The sequence below is a fragment of the Rhea pennata genome, chromosome 5, assembly GCF_028389875.1.
Source record: "Rhea pennata isolate bPtePen1 chromosome 5, bPtePen1.pri, whole genome shotgun sequence".
NCBI classification, from domain to species: domain Eukaryota; kingdom Metazoa; phylum Chordata; class Aves; order Rheiformes; family Rheidae; genus Rhea; species Rhea pennata.
Genome location: NC_084667.1, coordinates 47,607,664 through 47,629,649, shown reverse-complemented (window position 1 = coordinate 47,629,649; position 21,986 = coordinate 47,607,664). Strand labels below are relative to the sequence as shown.

The following is a 21,986-nucleotide window of genomic DNA, read 5'->3' as shown; positions in this document are numbered from 1 at the left end:
TGTGTGTGTATTTGATGACACTTCTTCAAAGTCAAATATTCATGCGACTTATAAACACCAGCAAGAGTAGATTTCTAAACCTAAACAGCTGATTATTTTCATCTGTATACAGAAAAAGTGTACATTTCTGATATTCCAGAGTTCTCAATCCATCTCATTTTTGTTGTTTTCCTCTTTATCTCTCTCTCTCTCTCTCTCCTTTCTTTGCTTTTTTGCACATGATAGGCATGGCCATCAAACCACCTGGTTATTGTACTGTACAATAAGATAACTTTTCACGGTAACTGGGAAAATGTGGAAACCAAATATTCAAATTAAGTAAATTAAATAAAAACAAAAGAAGTACCCAATTTAACCATAGAACAGTATATACATCATCAGAATATCCATATAGAAATTATACTAGCAAAAAAAGTAGTAAAATATGTAAACAAAATTTCAGATTTTTTTTGTAATTTTTTTTTGATACAGGTAACTGTGACAAAGCTAAAACACACACGCTTTCACATTTTAAAGTTTGCTTTTTTTGTTTGTTTCTTTTCACTTTGTTCTTCCTGAACATTCTCATTCCATGTTAAGACCATAACAGAATTTCTGTTCCAGTCGTCCCACCAAACATACCATGATAAATATATCTGTGTGTATATATATATATATATATATATAATATTATTAAATTACTTTTTCTTTATTATCTTTGTGTGTCACAGCAGCTTTATTTTCTTTCATATAAAAGAGAAGGAAAAGGTAGATTAGGGCAAATTGAAAGACAGATGGTCTGAAATGTCAAGCTACAAAATTAAAATACTACACATGAAAAAAGTATGTCAAAAAATCTGTGTATTTTTCATTTTGCATTCTTTTACAAGTGCTTAGCTCATCTGACATTTTTGGGTCTTGTCACAAGTTGAACTCCAGTGGCATCTTTCTGATCTCTTTATTAAACTGATTTGTTATTATTTTCTGCATGCATTGCAATCAGTCACAGAACCAGAACCCAGAGAAAGCCTCCTTTATTTTTGCATGGTATATTCAGCTCAGAATGGTGAACCATTTTTTTTATCATTCTTTTTTAAGTTTTCAAATCCCCTTAAGTTTGGCTGTGCTAATGCATACTAAATGATATTCTCAAATAAAGCCAATGACCTTCATCAGAACAGACCCAAATCCATCTGTTTTTCAGTTCAATTGCAAATACTGGAGCTAGATCCAAGGGGACCAGCTTTCCATGATAATTTTCTTCATCACCACCCATCACACACTTTCACTGCGTTGTTAGCAAACAACTTACTGTAAGACGAAGGATTCTAGAGACAACACAACCAGATATGCAGAGTAAACACCATGGATAGCTTTTGAGTTCATATATGGCAATAGTCTCTCTTTATTTTTATTATGGATTTTTTCCCAAGATTTCTTCTCAATTCATGTCCAGTTTCATTTTCGCCCCTAAGTATCATTTCTCTCCACCCTGCCCTCCCACACCAAAAAGTAAACAAAATCAAAAAAAAAACCCAACCCAAGAAACCAAACCAAACCAAACCAAAACCCAACAATCTCCAAAATCATTTATTCCCCTCCTCCAGTCTCAAAAAATTATATTTATGCTGGACAAGGCCAGAGCAGTTTGTTCAATATTTTTGTTATTTATAGTATTTGTATTTTTTTCTTTTTCCTGCCTTTTTTTTAAATAAGTAAACTGAAAAATTATCAATACAGTCAGGGATCACAAACAGTTAAAGACTCACTTGGAGATATGAAACAAGTAAGCCATGAAGTCTTCTACCTTTGCAGAAAGTTCAGCGGAGGAGGAGATTTGGAGATGTCCAAGTCCGCTAACAGGGTAGAGTTGTACACGCCATCTCCAGAATGCTAAGTGTGCTTTATAATACATTAGGGTAGAGTTTGCTGACTTCAAGCGATGACTGAGATATTAACAGTCACTGCTGAATTTTTTTTTCCCAATACTTTTTTCCCACAAATGATATCTCCCAATCTCTTTCACTGTAATGGTTCTGATATTTCAATTAAATCTCATTAAGTATTTATATATTTATATATAAATAAGTATTCTTTTTTACACATAATACTCTTTGTCTTTGTTTTTCTGTTTCTTGTGGCTGCTCTTTGAGCTCTGTTGTTTCTCCTTCAAGAGCGTGCCGTTGCTCTGGGCCGAGTTGCTGATGTAGTTCCGCGTCTCATCCACCTGATAGGACCCCTCGTCCCTGTTCCTGTACTTGTACATGGCGTACAGGAGGATGAGGATGCAGAGGGCGGCAGCAGCCACAATGCCGACGACCATTCCCGTTGTGCTGCTCGACTCACGGACCACCTCTGAGGCCCCCGGAACCCGTCTGATTCCCGGCTCCGTGGGGTTTGCTGTGGGCACATTACGGAACATGGGGGAAGTGATTAGCGGGCTCTTCAGCTTTGTGCTGTCTAGCTCATAGGCAGTGGGCAACGGAAGCAAGACTATGTCAGGCTGGGGTTTGAGCTCACGGTTATTCATTTTGCCGGCTGGCAATTTGGGCACCATCCCAGTCGAGGACGAAGCTGTGGAGCGGATCAGCTCAGGGGACAAAGACGTGGTAGTAGTCCTACCAGTTTCGGAGACTTTGTTAGGTCTAAAGTCCTTGGATTCCCACTTGGGTGCGTGTGCTTTGTAGCCACCTTCGAAGATTGAAGTGGAAAGACTCTTATCTGTTACCAAGGAGAAGGTGGTGTAAAAATCTTCATCATCAGTAGGGGGTAGGTTAGAGTCAAAGGTTTCCCCTGAGCCATACCCAGATATCACCAAGCCATCATCATCACAACCATCGCTGCCTTGGTCCGACAAGCAAGGTAACCCCGCCTCAGAGGTCATGGACAGGGAATCTTTGGTGGTCTCAATAATGGTGAGGAGGGGGCGAAAGGTAGGGGGAAGTGTAATGAAAGGTGCACGAGTAGCAATAGGAGGGATATCTAAAGGGTCTTCTACAAGTAGAGGGATAACTAATTCACCTCCTGGCATGGAAAAAAAGAAAAAAAAAGAATATTAGTACATTTTAATAGCACTGCATCATTTTCAACTCACCTAGCTCAAGGGCAGCACATGGTTTGAGAACTATGAAAAAGTGTCAGGAATCCAAATTTCCTGTCATAACTACACTAACAACATACTTTCTCGGGATTCCCTTCACTCTTCGCTTCCCATTTTGCTTTTGATATTATGGTAAACTGTAAGTTTCACTTCCTCCCCCTTTTAACGTAGGTAAGGTACATACTGTGAAAAACTCTGAAATTTTGAGGACTCAAAGTTTTTGATTTTGAAGATACTCTCAAGTGACTCAGAGGACATTGATTTTTGGCAGTGACGTTTCTTAAGCAACTGGTTACAAGACTTTTTGACTGAATTACCTCAAACCTTCATACAGCAACGTTCTCTTCGATGGGTTTTACTGCTTATCTTACCAACTTTTCCTTCTCTGCTTCTTTTCATTTAAGCAAATGTTGGTATTTCTTCTCTGCCATTCAAGTCTGCTTTCCTTCTGCTGCAATTTCTATGATGTTCTTCCCCATTCAGTCTTTTCTTCTTGATTGTTGCCTGTTTTTTAAACTGTGGAGAGGCTCATGAAAGTGAGGAATGGAATAACAACCCATACTCACCAGGGTCCATGAAGGTATACACCTCTACTCAAAACTTGTTTAGGTTTTTCTAATCTTTACCATCCTTTTCTACACTGGACATGCCCCTTTCCTTTCAGCTTCTTGGGCTACTGATGCCCAGTTCTTCTTTTCTTTTGCTGTCATTTGATTAAAAATTGTGATAGACCGTGTTGTTGATGATGATAAAATTAAACAAGGACTCTGATGACCCAGATTAGTGCTTGATCCCAGGACTGTACTGCAGACACTGCTTTCGTACCTACTGTCATTTCTTGAGATGCAGATAGCTATGCAAGCATAATGAATTACTTTATGTTTGGACTATATAGTCTTTTGCTGACATACAGGCTGCAGACATTTCTTTAAAGACAAGCTGTGTTGCTTTTGAAAGTTTCTGTATAAATTTTTCCTTGGGTCCCTTTTCTTTAGTTAGCCACTTAAGCAAGTTGATTTAAATGCAACTGAGGGCTTTATCTTACAGCATGTGCAGTCATCTAGATCTACAGGAAGAGTGCAGCTCTGTTCAAGACATTTCTAATGCATACAAAATTTTGATTTATACTCTATGTTGCTTAAGGAAAGAGATATAAAAAGGAATTTTAGTTTCTAAATAAGTAATTTTAGCTTTGACTTTTGTATTAATAATTGCCAATGCATAGTCTGACATTGTAGTGACTGCTGAATAGTGTCAGGGTCAAAACTCCACTCTCTCTGATCTACACTGTATATTATGTGCACTTGTTTCTCACTGAATACTCCCAGTAATGCCCATGGGAGCTTTATAAAGACTATGCCTCTAAAAACATAATCTCACGCTAAATGTATTTGGAGAGCCAATACATTTGTACAAATTATCTACTGAGGATAGCAATGCATTGGGATACCGAAAAGATACATAATAGTTTGATTAAATCTTGATAGCTAAAGTATCTATATTGCTTATTCTTATCCTTGATGAGAAACTGAGTGCTGACACATTTTAATCATTTGAAACAGTTAGTTTTAACTCAGAGGCTAGAAAGTAGGCCAAAATAAGGGATGAGGCACTTCACATAGTGTCTTAACATACTTTCAATGTAAATTTATCTGTGAGGTAAGATATAAAGGACCAATTTGAATATGCTACTTAGTTTCCCGAAATTCCTCAGCATATTTATATCATTTCTGATACTGAACAAAGGAAGAAAAAACAAATATCATACATATAAAATAATGGCAATCTCTTCAAATTATGTATCTTCAAAATAAAGCAAAAAGCTATAGTCTTCCAGACAGCTACATGGCATTTTGTACTTGGATATCTAAGCTGTTTTCTGAGAAATGTAGAAACTGGAATAGGTACTGTGATTTACATATGTCACAAAGTCCTATCCATGTAGGGCATCTATAATCTGTGCAAACAGCTGGTCTCCGAATAAACTTGGAGCAGGCCTTAGAGGAGATGATCACCTGTAAGTCTGGAAAAAATGAATAAAATAATAGAATTTTGGTGTACATGGAAGCAAATTGCATGACTGTGGAATCTAAGTCCCAGAAAGTCTAGGATAGACATTGTCCCTTTAAGTGACTTTTTAAGATCAGTGTTTTGCTGTTAAATAATCATATTCTTTTGTGATTTTAACATGTCATCTGTGATACCCAGTTGGAACACTAAGTTTGGCAGTTTTTAATTGCTCATCTAAAGTTTTGAAGTGCCTTTGTTATTAAAGGGACAATATTCTGGACATTTTTCTTCCAAAGAGTAATTTTTTGAATCCAATTTACTATTAATTTCCTAGATTTAACTTCAAGGAAATGTAAATGTCTTACATCTGCTATGAAGATTTTCTTTCTTTAGACCCAGTTTCCATTTGTAACATAACTTGATTTAGAACCAGGTAATCTTTCTACAGTTTTTGTTGCTGTTCATGATATGAGTCAATGATCAAAACTACTACAATGACAATAAAATGATCATGGACTTCCTGAAAAGTCTAGAAAAGTCGATGGCTTCATGTAAGTGGTGGAGAGCAGTTTGGAGTTCTTGATTCCAGTAAGTCTGCTGGATGGAAAACAGTAGGGCAGAATCAGAAATGAGGCTAACAAAGCCTTAATCTCTCTTATGTGAGATCTTATTGGGAAATCTTATTGATTTCCCATACAATTATTTAATCCAATCTCTAGTTTTATTTCAGTGTCCTATGATCCACAACATGTTTCCCTGTACACTAAAGAAATAAAGAAGCTGTTAAAGGTCCTTCTTTGGGAATCAAGAAATCATCAAGGAATTCATTTGTTACACTTACTTAAGCCATGAGATGGAGAAGAAAGCTGTGTGGCAGAAGCTAATTCAGAAAAAAGTACTCTAAATATCAAGTCCAACTTCTGTTGGACTTCATATTGGTATGTTAGGCATCTATGCAAAACTCACAGCAAGCTAGAAGCTATTTGTCTAATAATGTGTATGCACAATTCACAATTAATACTTCTTGGAGTATATGATTTATAATGGGAGTTACAACACCATTTATAATGGCATGATAAAAATGCCACTCAGTCTAAAAGAAATCTGTTATTTAAGGACTACCGAGAATGTAAATCTGAAAAGATCCCAGGAAGGAGAGAAACATGATCACAGACATCTTTGGAAAGAAGTGCAAATTTTCATATAATATCTGACAAAGAACTCTGTTCCTGGTACTACATTTCTACTCATAAGAGACACAAGAGGGAGTGTGATGATAGGCAGATGATAAAGGCAGGGTGGCGGGAAGATCCATCTTCTACAAAATAACAGCAGAGACACCAGGAAGCTGCCTAGAGCCAGCTGTCCTTTGATGGAGAAATCTTTTGCCCATGTCCCTAAGCTAGTTTTAAATATAAGTGCTGAAAGATTTTAAAAGACAAAGTGCCACGTAGTTGCCCAGTATGTTTTTATGTGGGAACTGGACTCTGAAAGGCCCACTGTGAAGGCAAGCTTTTTAAAGAGCTGAATATTCAGTACCAAAACTAAAACCAGTCCCAGAAAAACCTTACATGACAATTTGGATGGCAACTGCATCTCAGGAAAGTTTTATGTTTGCATGTTCCTATCTGAAGTTCTGATTTTCTAACAGTATGTCCAATTTATAATCATGAAATTAACCCTTTATTGATGTGAAAAAAACTTAGTTTTTATTTCCAAACTTTCATGCTTAAAATGAAATGCCATCACTCAAACCGGGCCTTGGCCTTGAAACATAAGTTCCTACTAGGCTTCAATTCTGTTTATGGATGGTATGGACTGTTTCCTGGCAGTAAAGGGGCTTTTCCCTTCCTCTTTTTTCCCCTCTACTTTTTTTTTTTCTGTTGGCTGTTGAGCACCAGTTAGTAATGTTCACTGGTAGGCTCTGAGTTCAGGGCTGCTTTAGAAATCCAAAGATATCACAAGGATTTACAGATTTATTTTTCACCTACTCCTTATTTTCTTTCCCAAGCAGGGAATGGATGTTTCTGAGGAAGAAATATGTTTATCTCTTAAAGGCTTGAGCTGCCAGCACAATGCCAAAGAATTACATGCAAGGGAAACAGAAAAAATAATTTCTTTCACAGTGATATGGATGCAAAATTAGCTCCCTCATCACTAATGTAATTGCAAAAAATTAGTGCACAACAAACAGTAAGCAGCACTGAGGGTAGAACCGAGCTCTCTGAAGTGGGAAATCCTAAACTAAACACCCAGTGCTCTGCTTGGCCTTCTCATTCCTTGAAACAAACACTGTGTGTATATTCCTTAAAAGATAGTCTTTAAATCTAGCACATGTACCTTTTTTTCACAGGGCTGTGGTTTTTTTTTAAACTACCAAGATCACTGGGGATGTAAAAGGTCTACTTTACCCTTGAAGCCATCCTGCTTTTTGCTTTATGAGTGTATTTCTGGATATATAATTCATACCTCTGGGGCTGAGCTCCAGTAAGAGTTCTCTGCCACTGGAAAAGAAGATTATTAAAAATTTAATAGAAGCCTTATGAACTGCGAGAACGTTGTGGGTGATTCGTAAATGCTGAGGGCACAAAAAAAAAAAAAAAAAAAAAAAAAAAAAAGGAAAAAAGAAAAAAAAAATCCGGCAGCAGCTGCCAGCTTTCATCTTTATAGTCAAGACTACTTTACTGGAGTCTCAGGCATTAGAAAGGCACAGGACAAAAGGTGTACCAAAAGGAAGCCTGAAATATTCATCTGCGCATAGTGACCAGAAGGGACACACCTGTACCAGCTCTTTTCCAGATGTGGTTGAAGAGCTTTTAAATGCCTTCCAAAAAGCCTGCACAACACATCCGCTTTGTAGGGATCTTAAACTTTATATCTAAACTTTTCCTTTGCATCTTATTCTTACACTCTTGCTCTGAAGCTTGACTCCATTTTCAGTATGAAATAGCTGCCACAGAAAACAATTCCTTTCCTTTTTTTTCTCCATCTGTATCAATGCAACATCAGTACCAAGAACTTCTCATTAAATGATTGAGTTCATAAATTTCAGTCTAGTGGTGTTTTAGTTAATTCTCTTGGAGTCCTCTAATGATGAGGAGGGGAAAGTATTCAGAACGAAGTCCCTAGTCACAGGAAAGATGATGCTAACATGAAACCTAGGAGATGAACATTCTTAATATTTTCTCCTCTCTACAATCTAATTTAATTGAAATGTACAGTCAGTAATAGAGAGGAAAACATAATTTCCACAATGGAATATTGCAATTTTTCATCTCAAATATCTGCGTTTGATATTTGAACAGAGACCGTACTGTTGTCAGAGCACTGCATTGTACAGTTCTGTACAAAGAACTGTACTTACTGTAGTGGAGTCTGGTTGGCGTGGTGGTTGAAAAGTCCCCCCATCCAGATTAAAAGAAAGGTCATGCATCCCATGCTAATGTTGGAATGTGTATGATTTCTGCAAATTCTTGGTCATCTTTGTAGAACCAGTCTCAGACCCAGCATGAAACAGATACTAGTACTTTTCATCAAGGACCTGACATTGTGTTTCTAGGCAGGATTCCAGTGCAAAAATCAATATTTCAGCATTCAGATACCAAGCTGCTCTGAACCAAATGAAACATGCTCTCTCGCATCGCTATTTTAAACTCTCATGGCTAATCGTGGTAATGACAGCTTTGTATTCGGCACAGTTATGTGTTCTGTTTCCAGCATTAGCTGTTCAAGCGACTTGACAGTTGAACCTAAGATAACTCCTAAGTAGTTTGCACTAAGCACAGTCTTGCAGATGTTTAATCATACGTGTTTATAAGAAAGCATAGCTTTTCCTTACTTTTTCCAAAAGCTCACAGTCATTTAAAGGAATTAATCCAAACCTCCTTTGCAACAAAGGGAATTTAGACATCTGGGACACAGGCTTTGGTAGGAAAGTACCAAATGTAGCATTTCTGGAAGGTACTAGCAAGGCTGATACTAGTCATAGTATCATGGGTGTGTTTACCTGGTAAGAGTACACTTGAGAGTATCATTTTGACTGCAACATCGGGCACATAATCAACAATGAAGAAAATGGAAATAAAACACTTCCATTGGTATAAAGAAAGAATTATGTTGAGCTGCAGTAAGAAGACCCTGAGATCTACCAATATACTAAAGCAATCTCACTGGTTGTTAGTTGCAATGAACTCCAAAACACCAGGCTATATGCAATTTAAGTAGCATGAAATAAAGTAGCATTATTGGTGTTTCTTCTGGGGAAAGGGAAAGGAGAAAAAGCCACAGAGAAGGACTGAAAAGAGGAGCTAACTACTAGAGTCTCCATCCCCTCCTAGGCAGAATACAACTTGGTAATCAGTAACACACAAAGAGCACATAACATAACATCAAATACAAAATTATTCAAAAAATAAATAAAAGGATTTATACAATTTTCCAAAAACAAAACCATATGCTAGAAAATAAAAATGCCATGGCAACAAGATCAGAAAAAGAAAAGGAAAGACATAACAAGTCATTCACTTTATCAACAAAAGAAAGATTAAAACCCAAGAAAACTGAAAAAAATGCAGGAAATCAAAAACATTATTCCTTTTTAACAAAAAAGTAATCAAAAATATAAAAAATATTTAGAAAGCATACCACATTGATTTCATAACAGTCAACTTACATCAACAAATTGCCCGCATGTTTTTTGGCATGAAAGGAAAAATTTACAAAAGAAAGTTGTGTAAGAATGCTCTTGGACAAGTAGCATTGCCATATTCTTGTAACTTGCTTTTTTTTCGTTGCTGTTTCTTAAAAACTTTTTTTAGCAAAATGTTTATTATTTCTTTTTAAATATAATTGTTTTACAACAAAGGGCGATACAGGGAGGCAACAACACATACATCCACACCACATAACATGAAAAGAAAAAAATCTTGCACCTTAACAAATTTGAACTTTTTTTTTCTGCTGTTTTTGGTTGTAATTCTTTTATCTTATTTAAAGTTGTTAGCATATTACAGTTGAAAAATCCTGTACATTTTATAGAATTTACTTTTGCTTGTTTGCATATCTACATATATAATGTACTTTGAAAAGCAAGATTTGTTGCTTTTTTGCCTTTTTGGTCAATTTGATTTTTTTAAACATTTTCTTTTTTTCTATAATTTTTGTGTGTGTGTGTTTTAAGGAATGGATGACTGCACATAAAATTTTAACAATGCTAAAGAAAGGGGTGGTGGAGGGAACTTATGGGAAGAAAAAATGCCTAGGGTGGATGGAGTGGGAGTGTAAAAATCTATGAATGTACTACACAGGAGATGAAGATGATGGGAGTGAATGTGTAAGTCAGTTGCCATGTCCATGTAAGGGCGGTACGGAGTGATCTAGCAGCATTAGAGCTTCTGGCTGTAAGGAAGGGATGGGCAATATACAAAAACAAATGAGCATATTCATGCCCATCAACAAAAAGAAAGAACAGCACTCTAACATTGACAATCTCACAAACCCTAAGCTGCAACTTCTTCAACATGCAAGTTACAAAAAAATTAATAATTATAGTATTAATATTTACATTTTCATTAAAGGTTCTCAAATTATAAAAACAGTTAAAACTTTTTCCCTACTAAAAATAGCATTAAAAATACATAAACTAATAATAATAATAATAATAGTAATAATAATAATAATCAGAGAGTAAAACAAAAAACATTGGAATCAGAACAACTTCATCTGTAGTTACCCACAACCTCCTTGTTCTGGGAATCACCTCTGAAGTCCACCAAACTGATATCAGTATTCTCAGTCATTTGAGACAATCATTTACTGAGCACATCAAATCACTGTTTTGAATGTAATGACTGTAATGACACACCCCTTCCCCACTCAAATTAGATTGCTTCTATATTCAGGAGAATATCTGGATATATCTGGAAAATCTCAAAAGTGCAGCTGTGGGATTCTGCCAGTGAAGTAGTTCCTTATTTAAAGAGGGTAGTAGGGGGAAAAATTGCAGAAAACAATTCATAACTCTTTTGTTTTGTTTGTTTTTTTTTCATTATTAGATTGGAACAAACCAAATCTAAGATAGAAATTCAACCACTGAAAAGAAATACATCAAAATATAGCTATGTAAAGATATACTAAAAAAAAAAGCAAAAAAGAAAAAAAAAGCACTTTGTTCCCAGTAAGAAGGGAGAAAAGAACAATTGTGGGGTTTTAAAATCTTATTTTTAAAGAAAAAGGTATTCTACACAGTTTCAAAGATGAACAAATCAGATGCACACATTGAAAAGGAACAGACAAAGCAGTCTAGGGACACTTCCATCATTTGGATAGTTTTTCTTATGCATTGAATTCTCTTTCCTTCTATCCCTCTCCCATTTAAATTTGTTTTCAATTTTTGGCCAAAAGCCCCTCCACCCTCCAGTATTGCTTTTTTTTTTAATAGATCTTTTTTTTCATTACTTCTTTTTAAAGTAAACATGGAAAGGAAAAAAAAAAAAAAGGACGTGCAGTCTGGATGTACGTCATAAATAGACATAGAAAAAGATAGAAGAAATTGGCTGAGATTGACAAATGGGTTATATAATAGCTTAATTTAACTGTAGGAGGTTAATAATAATGCATGCTTAAAGTAAGTTGCATTTAGGGAAAGTAGAAAAACAGAAGAGCAAGCAAGGATTGGGGAAGGCGGGAGGGAGGGCCAGGAGAAGCAGGGAGGGGTTGGAATTGTCTCATGCCTATCCTGCAAGGGCAAAGCACATTCCAAAGGGCTCAGAGCATTTCTAGGGGGAGGCTGGCAGGGAAAAAGGGTGAGGAGAAATCATAATGTATATCAGGAAAGGCTTGTTGCCCTCACTATGATCTCCCTATTTGGAATAAACACATAAAACTCAAGAGTCTTGTCCTTACGTAATTCTCTAGGCTATATTCAAAATGAATGATATTTATTTTTGTTCCTAGTCCGACTGGGTTTATTCCTGTAAATACTGACCAATTTGAGAGAAGGGTGAAGAATTAATTCTTACAAACACACTCCACTTAGAAATAACGATGAGTACCAAGGAGCCTATGCTGGAAACACTGCTGCAACGCATATTTAGTCACAATGGTGTGCCATTATTCACACGTGCAGTCAAATATGATCGCTACTGGGAGCTCACTGCTGCCAAAAGGCTATCAGAATCTAGGTAATGTGAAATATTTATTGAGGTAAGAATCAGGTTGGCAGCAAGTGTCAGGAGGAACAGACCTGTCATTGTTTTAAGTGACAACTTATAGTAGTAAACAATACAGCTAAATAGTATCTAGTACTAGGACATACGATTTTTTGTAGGCAAAGTCCCACTGTTGCCATTTAGATTGAGAGACTAGTTTCTGCTGTTATGAAAGAGTTTACAATTCAAGAAGACTTTACTAAACAGTTCGATTCTTATTAAAATTGCATCCTAAATACTGTATGTCCTAGAGCAATCCTGGGCCTCACGTATGCTAACTGTATTTTTCTAGTATAAAGCCCATCATTCCAACATTAGAGTTCAAGAAGGAACTCAGAGCCCCAGCAAAATAAACAGTTCTGTCAGATGTTTTAGGGAAGAACAAATGATAAATATAAAGCTGTAGATTCTCCCAAGAGGAATTCCTCCTGGAGGAGGGGGGAAAAGGAGGTAGTATGCATTTCATATACCCTAATTTTCCACCAAGAATACCAACAAGGCCACTCCACAACCAATCTTCAAAGTGTTGGTATCATCAGTCAGTGGAAGTGGGTTACTCTCCTGACCTGCATTTCTGGAAAGAATAGGAAGAATCCACCCTGTAGATGCAGCTAGTGATACTTTTGTATAAACATGATAATAGCAAACAGGATATTTTGGTGCTTCTTAGTATGAGAGGCAATAGTAACTCTAAACCCACTGAGAGATCAGTATTAATTCTGGAGAATGTTAAACAAGCATAAATAACTCATAAATAGCATACTTTATTCCTAGATTCCTGAAAAGTGGTCAATTCTGGTAGAGCTAGTCAACAGCATATAAGACAACTTTAACTTCTACTTCAGAAGCATTGAGGTAGTGTCAACTACCAGCACAGTGCATCTATAGCTGGAATGTCCTATGCCTCTGCTGCAAGGCTTCAGTGGAACTATATTTCTGTGGAAAATATGTTCAGAAGGGAAGAGGTTCAAATAAAGAAGAGGAAACTTGGTCAGGGTAATCTCCGCGATGGAACATGCAGGTTAATGAGATTGAAGTGTTTTCATTTGTGGATCAGAAAAGGTTGGCTAGAACTAGGGAAAAAAAAAAAAAAAGAAGAAGAAGAAGAAGAAGAAGAAGAAGAAGAAGAAGAAGAAGTGAGGCCTTTGCAGACTTCAGCTGGGGTTTTTTATTTAGTAATTTTTCAAGGCTATTGTCCCTTGTCACCACTCCCTACTTGGATTCTGAGCCTCTGCTTTAATTGTACTTCAGGAGCTTCACAATGAGGCAATTAACCTTTGAATTTTAAACAGTATCTGTCATGACTTGCAGACGGATTTTCAGAATAGTTGAATATCCCTCTTCAGCACATTAGAAATCAGTACCTTGTCTTTGATGCAAAACAGACTCTACAAAGCATAGGGCCTAGTTGCCAACTGTGCAATCTAAGGCCACTTAAGTAAATACTTATGCTCTATTTGATGATAAATATCTAACTCATTGCATGAGGACCTGGAAAAGCCTTTTAGTGCCTGAAAGATCAAAAAAAATAAAGACCCACTACAGGAGCCAGAGTAACTTATAGAGAGGACATGATTTTGAAATGGAAATCTGCATGTTAGCATCACAATAGGAGTTGAAGGGTGCTAAACAATTTTTTTTTTACTTGTTCAATTCATAGGTGCTTGAAAAGAAGCAGAGTTCTTCGGAAAATCTGGGTCCAGCAATTTCTACTGAGCATAAGGAAATCCTCACCTAAAGCATTTGGAAAAATGTAGCATTTACTAGCCAAAAGTTCATGTCCTAATTTGAAAACTGGATCCCAAATATTTCCACATGCAGCTACAGAGCCAGTATTTTGTGACTAAACATGTAGCAAACTATTTCTCAAAAAAGCAATGATTTTAAAAATATGGCCATTGCTGCCTTTTTTTTTTAATTTCAAAAAACTAAAATGTAAGTAGAAGGAGTGGGAATACGAGTACCAAAGCTATCAAGGCTTACAAGCTCCTTGCTTGAAGGAACAAGCAAAGATGGTCAAATTATTCAAAATTGGTGATTATCAAATGAAAAATCCCATATTTTAAAAAAAGACATTTTTGCAAAAAGTCTCATTTAATAGCTTTCATTATGCAGTTATGTTTTCTCGCTTTTTTTCAAGTTGCATTTTAAAATGCTATTGGCAAAGGTAATGCGTTAATCTCTGTATGCTAAAGAGCAATATTATAGATCATAAATCAGAAACTAGGGCTACGATATTGTCACCAAGTCTGTCTTAACATTTAGAGTGTTTTTTACTGATCTAGTCCTCAGGCTCTATCAAATTGAGAGTTTATGTCTTTCCTAACACACTGAGCACCACAATATTTGAGTTCTGTGCACTGCAACACAACTTTATCAATATATCTCATCATTAACCAGCTACCAGTGCCAGCTGCTTCTTCTAATCTATTTCTCCAGAAAAACAGTTCATGCACTTCAAATGTCCAGGATTCCCTGCTGGCCTAATTGTGGGTCCCTCCTTACTGGCATTATTTATGTACACTAATTGCAAAACAAGGATGATGCCAGGAATTTTTTTGTTTGTACTCTGACCCAATTAGAATGGTACCCAAGATTTCCAGTGCTAAAAAGGAACATGCATTTCATGATTGCATAATTCAAGCTTTCAAATTTCTGTTACCTTTATAATTTTACTTCATTTATCAGGCAGCACCTTTTTAGGGTCATTTAGAGCCATATATCTATTCTGAGTTGGGCAAGGATACTAATGACACATACTTCTAAGGAGATGGTATTGTTATAAATATCAAGGAAAAGAAACAAATAAGAGAACTCCATATGAACTCAAACATGTTCATTTTTCTGTAAAAAATCTTATCTACAAAATACAGAAAAAGGTGTAGCTAGCTATGTATCTGCTTTTAGCTTCAAGACTGTCTGCAGTAATTTTTATTCCAGTTAGAATTCTTTGGTAGCAGAAATATATGTTGAATAGATGAGTGGAAAAAAAGTCCCCTACCAAACATTCCACTATAGACATGCGTCTGTTTACCATTTCTCAATTTCCTAAGCTTTCTCCATAAAAGAAGTATGTACACAAACACAGACTACAAGACACTTGATTCTCTCTCTCTCTCAAGAATTAGTTAAGTGCAGTCTCTAGCTGTTTAAAAGTTCGTGAAATACTTCTTCTTGACATAAACACTAGAAATGCTGTATCTATTAAACTGGATCGAATTAAGGATCTAATTAGCCTAGTATCCTGCCACTGACAGAGACAGTAATGAGTAGGGAAGCACACAAAACCAAGGAATGAATAGCATTCCTTATATATACCTTTTTAATGTTCTGGCAGTAATTTTTATGTTCAGGCATTTCCTGGGTTGAAGGTTACAGTAAAGACTGTATCAGTTACTGATTATCTATCCATTTTTTAAGAACTCTCACATGTTCACTGAAATTCCAGCAAGAAACTCTTCTAGGACCTGTAGTTGCAGTGTCACTTTTCTGACCCTCCATAACTCAAACCTTGACTAAAAAAACATTCCTGTGAGTCCCATCTGCTACATAGATTAATTTAAACTGTTATGCAAAGAGTGCTGGATTAGCTGGTCCACCACAAATTAGTTACATCATTTCCCTTGCCACGTGTTTGTACTGGCAAAAAACTCTCTCATTCTAGACCTATGAGCTTGTGTGAAGCTATTGAAATAAGAAAGGTGACACATAGCGTCTACCCAAGCACCAGCGACAATGTCCCACATGCTGTCCTATCCCAGTTGTGTGTGAAAGTGAATTAAAGGGGCTTTCTTACATTAAAGAGTATGGTAGAAAACTATCAAATACCAAAGCACATTTATAGCTATCAGAAGCTAAGGAAATCATAGGGTTAAACTGTCACAGTTCTATGAGGTGAAGAATTCTTCAGGTGTTTCGCATAATCTTATTTTCGTTTCATATTATTCTGAACCAAAGACCACTTTGATAATTCCAGTGCTAAGCAGCCCCTGCAGAACAGCCAGCCTGAAAGCATTCTTCCCATGCATCTCTACTCAACATACTCTATCTCCCAGGGGAAGATATGATGCTTTTTTGAAAGACTGAAGACTGACATTTGTAGTTAGCCCAGCTAAGGTTTTTTTTATGTAAAGCTAAACTTTCTTAATCATAAAAATTAGTTACACGGGAAGGATTCACTCTGAATTCCAAAGAATTTAGCAACCACAAACCAGATCCTGCTATTGACAGACTCAGTAGCAAAATTCCATACAATAATTTGAGTGGGAGCAGGAATAGATTACTGTCTTCAGACCTCTGTGTTTATGGTACACTAAATAAAGCTTTAAAGGCATCTTAGTGTCCCTACCTTTCCTTAGTGCATACAACTACAAAGCAGTCATCAATAAAAGTCATCAGTTTGTTAGACTGCTAGTGAATATTGCAGGACTACATTTCCTCTTGGTAGCTGTATCCCAAGAAATCTTATACTCTCATGCCATCTAATATTACTTTTCAGAATGTACCAGGAAACACATCAGGGCAACTCGAATATGCTGGCTAAGGGATTACTAGGCTTATTTGCATCTGAAAGTTGAGTCTTAGAAACAGAAAAATTACAGGGAATAATTAAAGAATTTAGGAAGTGCTTAGACTCAGGGCTGATCTGAACGTCCAATCCTAAAAGAGACTTGAAATGCATGTGTATGTACGGTGAGTATGCCCCAGTGAGATATTTGATGGCATATGTGCCTATTTAACTGGTATAAGAACATCTCCTTAACTGCAGATAAATTGCAACCATATTAAGATCTAAGATCCAGATACTTCCTGACTGTTGTTTTGTAGCTAACCTTAGTGTTTACTACACATTATCCTCTGTGGGAGGAAGCAGCAAGCAAGTTTACTGACACATAGCATTTATTCCTATGACTCCCTTCATTTGTATATAATTACTTAAAAACATATTTTCCTTTCAGATTCTTTAATATGGAATCAACTCCATTGAACTTCATAAGTAAACAGGAACCATTCTCAGAGCAGTATTTTTAATCTCTAGGCTAAACTTTCCATTTATGTTGAAAGATCCTATGAAGTAGTTTAATTTATCCCTCAGCTAGCATAAGCTTTCTACATTCTCAAAGCCTTCAGCCAGTCAAGCTTTAAGTGACTCAGTGGAAGGAAAGTCCTCCCTTTCTTTGTGAGAAGTGGATCCAAAACATAATAGTTCACTATTAAAAGGTTTCTCTTTCTTACTTAAATTTCTCTTTGGATAGTAAAGTTGTAGCAATCTTAGTTCAGCCCTAAATATCCCCATTTCTTTCTGTATTTCCAGTCAGTGCTGGGAAGAACCAGCATTTGCAGCATGTGTCCAGAGACCACTCAAGTGATTTTTATCTTGGCACTATAAACAGAACAAAAGCAAATCAAACAGACAAAAACATTATCCACTTCTTGGATGGCTGAATAACCCAGGGCCATCCCAGGCATTGCTGTCTCTCTGGAGGACATTTAAGATTCTAGAGCATGCCACTTCATATGTCCTCTTGGTAACGCAGCTGCAGTTCACTCTTGAGGATATATAGGAAATAGTATTACTAGAGACCTTTAACTAGGTTATACCCTAGACTAAGGAAGGTCAAAGAAATTTGTTTTACAGGCTGTACAAAAAAAAGAGGCATGCAAATGAACATCTATACACAGATGGTGACCAATTCCAACTAAAAACAACATACAATTTCACTGGAAATGATACCAATCCAAATATTGCAATAATTAAGAAGATACATCAAACAAGATGTCCCATTCAGCACAGTAAGCAACAGCCCCAGTAAAATGCAATGAAGAGAATTTACAGTTTGATGTTTGGGAAGAGCTTGCCCCACTAGGCTTTGAACAAGATTCGTTCACTTATGTCCTCAAAACTAAATTCATTTCTTTTGTAAATCAGTAATACCGAAAAGGGCATAAGTTTCTGCATATTCTCTTCTACTGAGTTTGAACTCACCCCTTCCTATGTCAACTGCAGTACAGTAAAGTTTCATAGGATTGCCTGCATTTTTCAGAGTTTTAAAATCTTCATGGGGAAATGAAAAAATCATAATTTCATTTTTTAGATTCACAGTTTTAAGAGATTTAAACGAGGTAATCCTGGATAGCTAAATTATCCTCCCTATTCATTGAGAGAGAAAACAAGTTGAGAGTTAGGATGGTAAGAATGTACTAAAAGCTAGATCCCATTTTCTTAATTTTTCTGTTTAGTCTAGTAACTATGTTTGTTCTTCTGGTTAGTTGTTTACAGATGAGAATAAGGTCAAGGTTTCTGATTCACTTTACTGAATGGTTGCATTATCTTCATGACGGTATTTGCTCTCTATATAAGAATTTCACATTACAAACAATAATTATTAGTTTTGAATTTTTTGTTTAGCACTTTATTACTGAGAAAACTGAATAAAGAAAACATTTTCAATAGAAAATATAAAAAATCCCCTAGATCTCCTGCAAATGTGTGTATGTGTACTATATTCCATGGCGTATGTAGGAGCACATTTTCCCTCTTCAGTGTGTTCCTATTTAGGAGGAGTAACAAAAACAAGCATCAATTTTAGATCTGATCTCACAAATGCATGATTTAAACTGACATGCTCAGGAGCTAAATCAACTTCTGTACAAGTCCTTCACTTCACCTATAGCATAGCATATTCATATGGAGGTCTTTGTTCCCCAAAGCCAAATGTTTATGGCTGAAAATTGTAAATAAACCTTAAAACATATTTCTGTAAGTTGAGAACATCTGTCATGTAACTGTATCTCTGCATGTGAAACCTACTAATTGCTGAATTTGTGTATAAATGCAAGGCATTGATTGGTACAATCACTTTACTTCCCTGCCTCTTTCCTCCACAAATTGTTCTATTCAATAGTATAAATCTAGAAAAAAATCTCTGCATAAATATTTCAAATTACTCTTAATTCTACCAACGTAAATGTAGGAATTAAAGTTTAATTTATGATACTCTCACAATGCTATTAGTGTCTTATCTATTCATCTAATAGCCATCATTGAATTTTTCCTTAAAAATATTGAAATAATCTCATTTTCTATCTGGAAAATGGAAGAGCATGTTCAAAGTAGTATAGAAAATCTGTGGTAAATCAGGGACTTAGGTGCACATCTTGCAAATGAAGGACTATCCAGTGGCTCATCCTTGCTAGTAATGTCACTGTTCTGGATGTCAAAGTATGTTTTTTTCTGCTGTGAATCAGCTTGGAGTTATGCTACTCCCATATTAAGACAGAAAGACAACAAGCTAATAAAAAAATGGTAGTTTCCATAATGGAAGACATATCTTGAAAGCGAAAAATGCTTCTGTGCAATTAACTAGGCTGAACAAAACACTGAAGAATGAGGAGAAAAACACCATGTTGGCTGCTGCAGTTAAAATGAATTAGACAGGAGTTAATAGAATTTTTTTATCTGTAATTTTTGTCATGCCACAAGAAGTCATTGGGGCTGCAGAACTGAGGATAAGCCCATCAATCTCCTCCACAATCTCCTCTAGCACAATTCAAGCTTCTCCCCATAAATTAATAAGAGCACTACCTCCGAGCCATGCAGAAATGGCTAGGCCAACTTAACTATCAGCAGACTGAGGTAATGTTGGTACACTAAGTCTCTGTATAATACCCGGTTATCTGCAGAGGAAAAATACTATGTTACTCTTACTGATGAGAACATCGCTGCCAAGCCAGCATGCAGACTGTCTACCAAATTACCACTTAGGAAATGCCAGAAAGGTCTAGTTAAGTACCTAGATGTTGAGTAAACAGAAATAAAAACAAGCACATTTTTTTCCTTGAGAAAAAAAAGGAGAGGGCGGGTGCCAGGCTTTTGAACAAGGTGTTAGGTGTTGTTCTCTCCCAACCATGTAGAGAATGCAAGATATTCTTTCTTTCTGATTGTACTAACATTGCAATGTTTAAACACACCAGAACCCCCCTGGGACCACAAGTAGAGGTGTTTGGAGACAGAGCAACAACGATAATCAGTCTTTGCTTTGTAATCAGTTCTCCTACTAGGCAGTACTTTTAACTGCATCACAAATAAAATGGAGCTAACTCTGAAACACTGTAGGGGAGCACTTTGTATAGGAGCTTTCAACATGTGAGCTAGTTCTGTCCATCATTTAGAATAGACAAGAAGAAATATTACTGTGACTCAGGCATTTGGGGATGGATTTTTGGCAGGCCTTTTTGTTTGTTTTTATGGGCATGTTTAATACTCGTTGGGAAGTGCATGAGCATAATGGGGGGGTCATTTTTTGCAAATTGCCTTTTGAAAGTTTGGGATTACAGTGGTGAAAGACTGCTACAGGCAAGTTTGAATCTTCTTTTTCAACACAGTGAATGACTAGAATAAACTCTACAGTGACTCAGAAGCCAAAGCTTTAAGCTGTTTATCAGAAGTTGCATTACAGCAAGAAAGTGGCTATGAATGGTATTTGCTTTGTTTTTACAACAGATGGGATTAGAAGAGAAACACACCATTGCAAAAGTTAACTTTATTTAATATTGATAATGATGATAATACTAGGTCATATTTCAGAAGCACAGATAAAAGGAGTATGTCCACGAATAAAGTTGAAAAGCTTTTAAACAGAAAACTTTTAAACTTTTTAAACTATTTAAACAGATACATATACATACACTTGAACCTGTTTTCCATGTGCTTACTTACTTCATCACCTGAAATATTTACATTTAAATTTTAAGGTCACGGTTAAAGAATTTGCTAAAGACAACTTTCCATAGCTATTGATTGTCATGCCTATGCTTCATGTTTTGGTAATTCACAGGAGTATAACAAATATGAATACCTGGAAAATGAAAGCTGACTGCAAGCCTAATAGGACGAAATGTTAATTAACAGAAACTAAAAAAGCTTTAACATATTAAGCTTTCCTCTGCTAGGAAGACGTTTTATGGTTAGATTTTAATAGGAAAGTCTACTACTTTCTCATAGACTCTAATTTCCTTTATCTGTAGGAGCCAGAAAATTTTCTCATACAAACTTTTTTTCCCACTGATGAATTCAGTATTCCCTTTCATATTCTTATGCCAGTTGATGATCTTAAGTATGATCAACACAGAGAGGGAATTGGAAATGTTATGTTCAAATTACAAACATGTTATTCAGCTAATTCTGCTACTGGCAAAATCTGCAGCTTTAAACATTGAGAGTGAATTTAAAAAGTGTTCACATTCTAACCTTAGTGCCCTGATGCTTACTGGCATATTGGGGTATCTGATGTCTCTTTGCAGATAGCCCCATTTAGTTAGAGAGAAGAAAACTTCCACCAGTTAATGAGGAATAACTCATTACAAACCCATGGCCCTGTCAGAGTCCTTCCTCAGCTTTTGCAAAAGGACACTGAACATGGAAAGGCACACAGATCAACATTATACTGGAGAAGGTCAGTAAGAACTGCCTTTTATTCCCAATGCCTAAACATGTACGCTTGTCTTAAATCGTAATTTAAGTGTCTAATACAAAGCAGCTTCTCTTCACAATCTGCCAGGCATTGAGATATCTGTCAAAATGGAAACATGTCAGAAGCCAAAATTATCAACCGCTTGATTTCTACTACAAATTAACAGGCACATGCAAAAGACACTCTCCTCCTTAACTACCAATTATTCAACTGTAC

At 36.3% G+C, this 21,986-nt stretch overlaps 1 protein-coding gene across 1 annotated transcript in view; it reads right to left on the bottom strand.

Moving 5' to 3' along the window:
* Positions 1-1,481: 1,481 nt before the first annotated feature.
* Positions 1,482-21,986, bottom strand: part of NRXN3 (neurexin 3) — a 721,730-nt gene continuing 701,225 nt past the window's right edge. Inside the window, exon 16 of the mRNA XM_062576209.1 lies at positions 1,482-2,379. Coding sequence (XP_062432193.1) covers positions 2,078-2,379 — 302 coding nt within the window. The 3' untranslated portion in view covers positions 1,482-2,077. The remainder of the gene's footprint in view (positions 2,380-21,986) is intronic.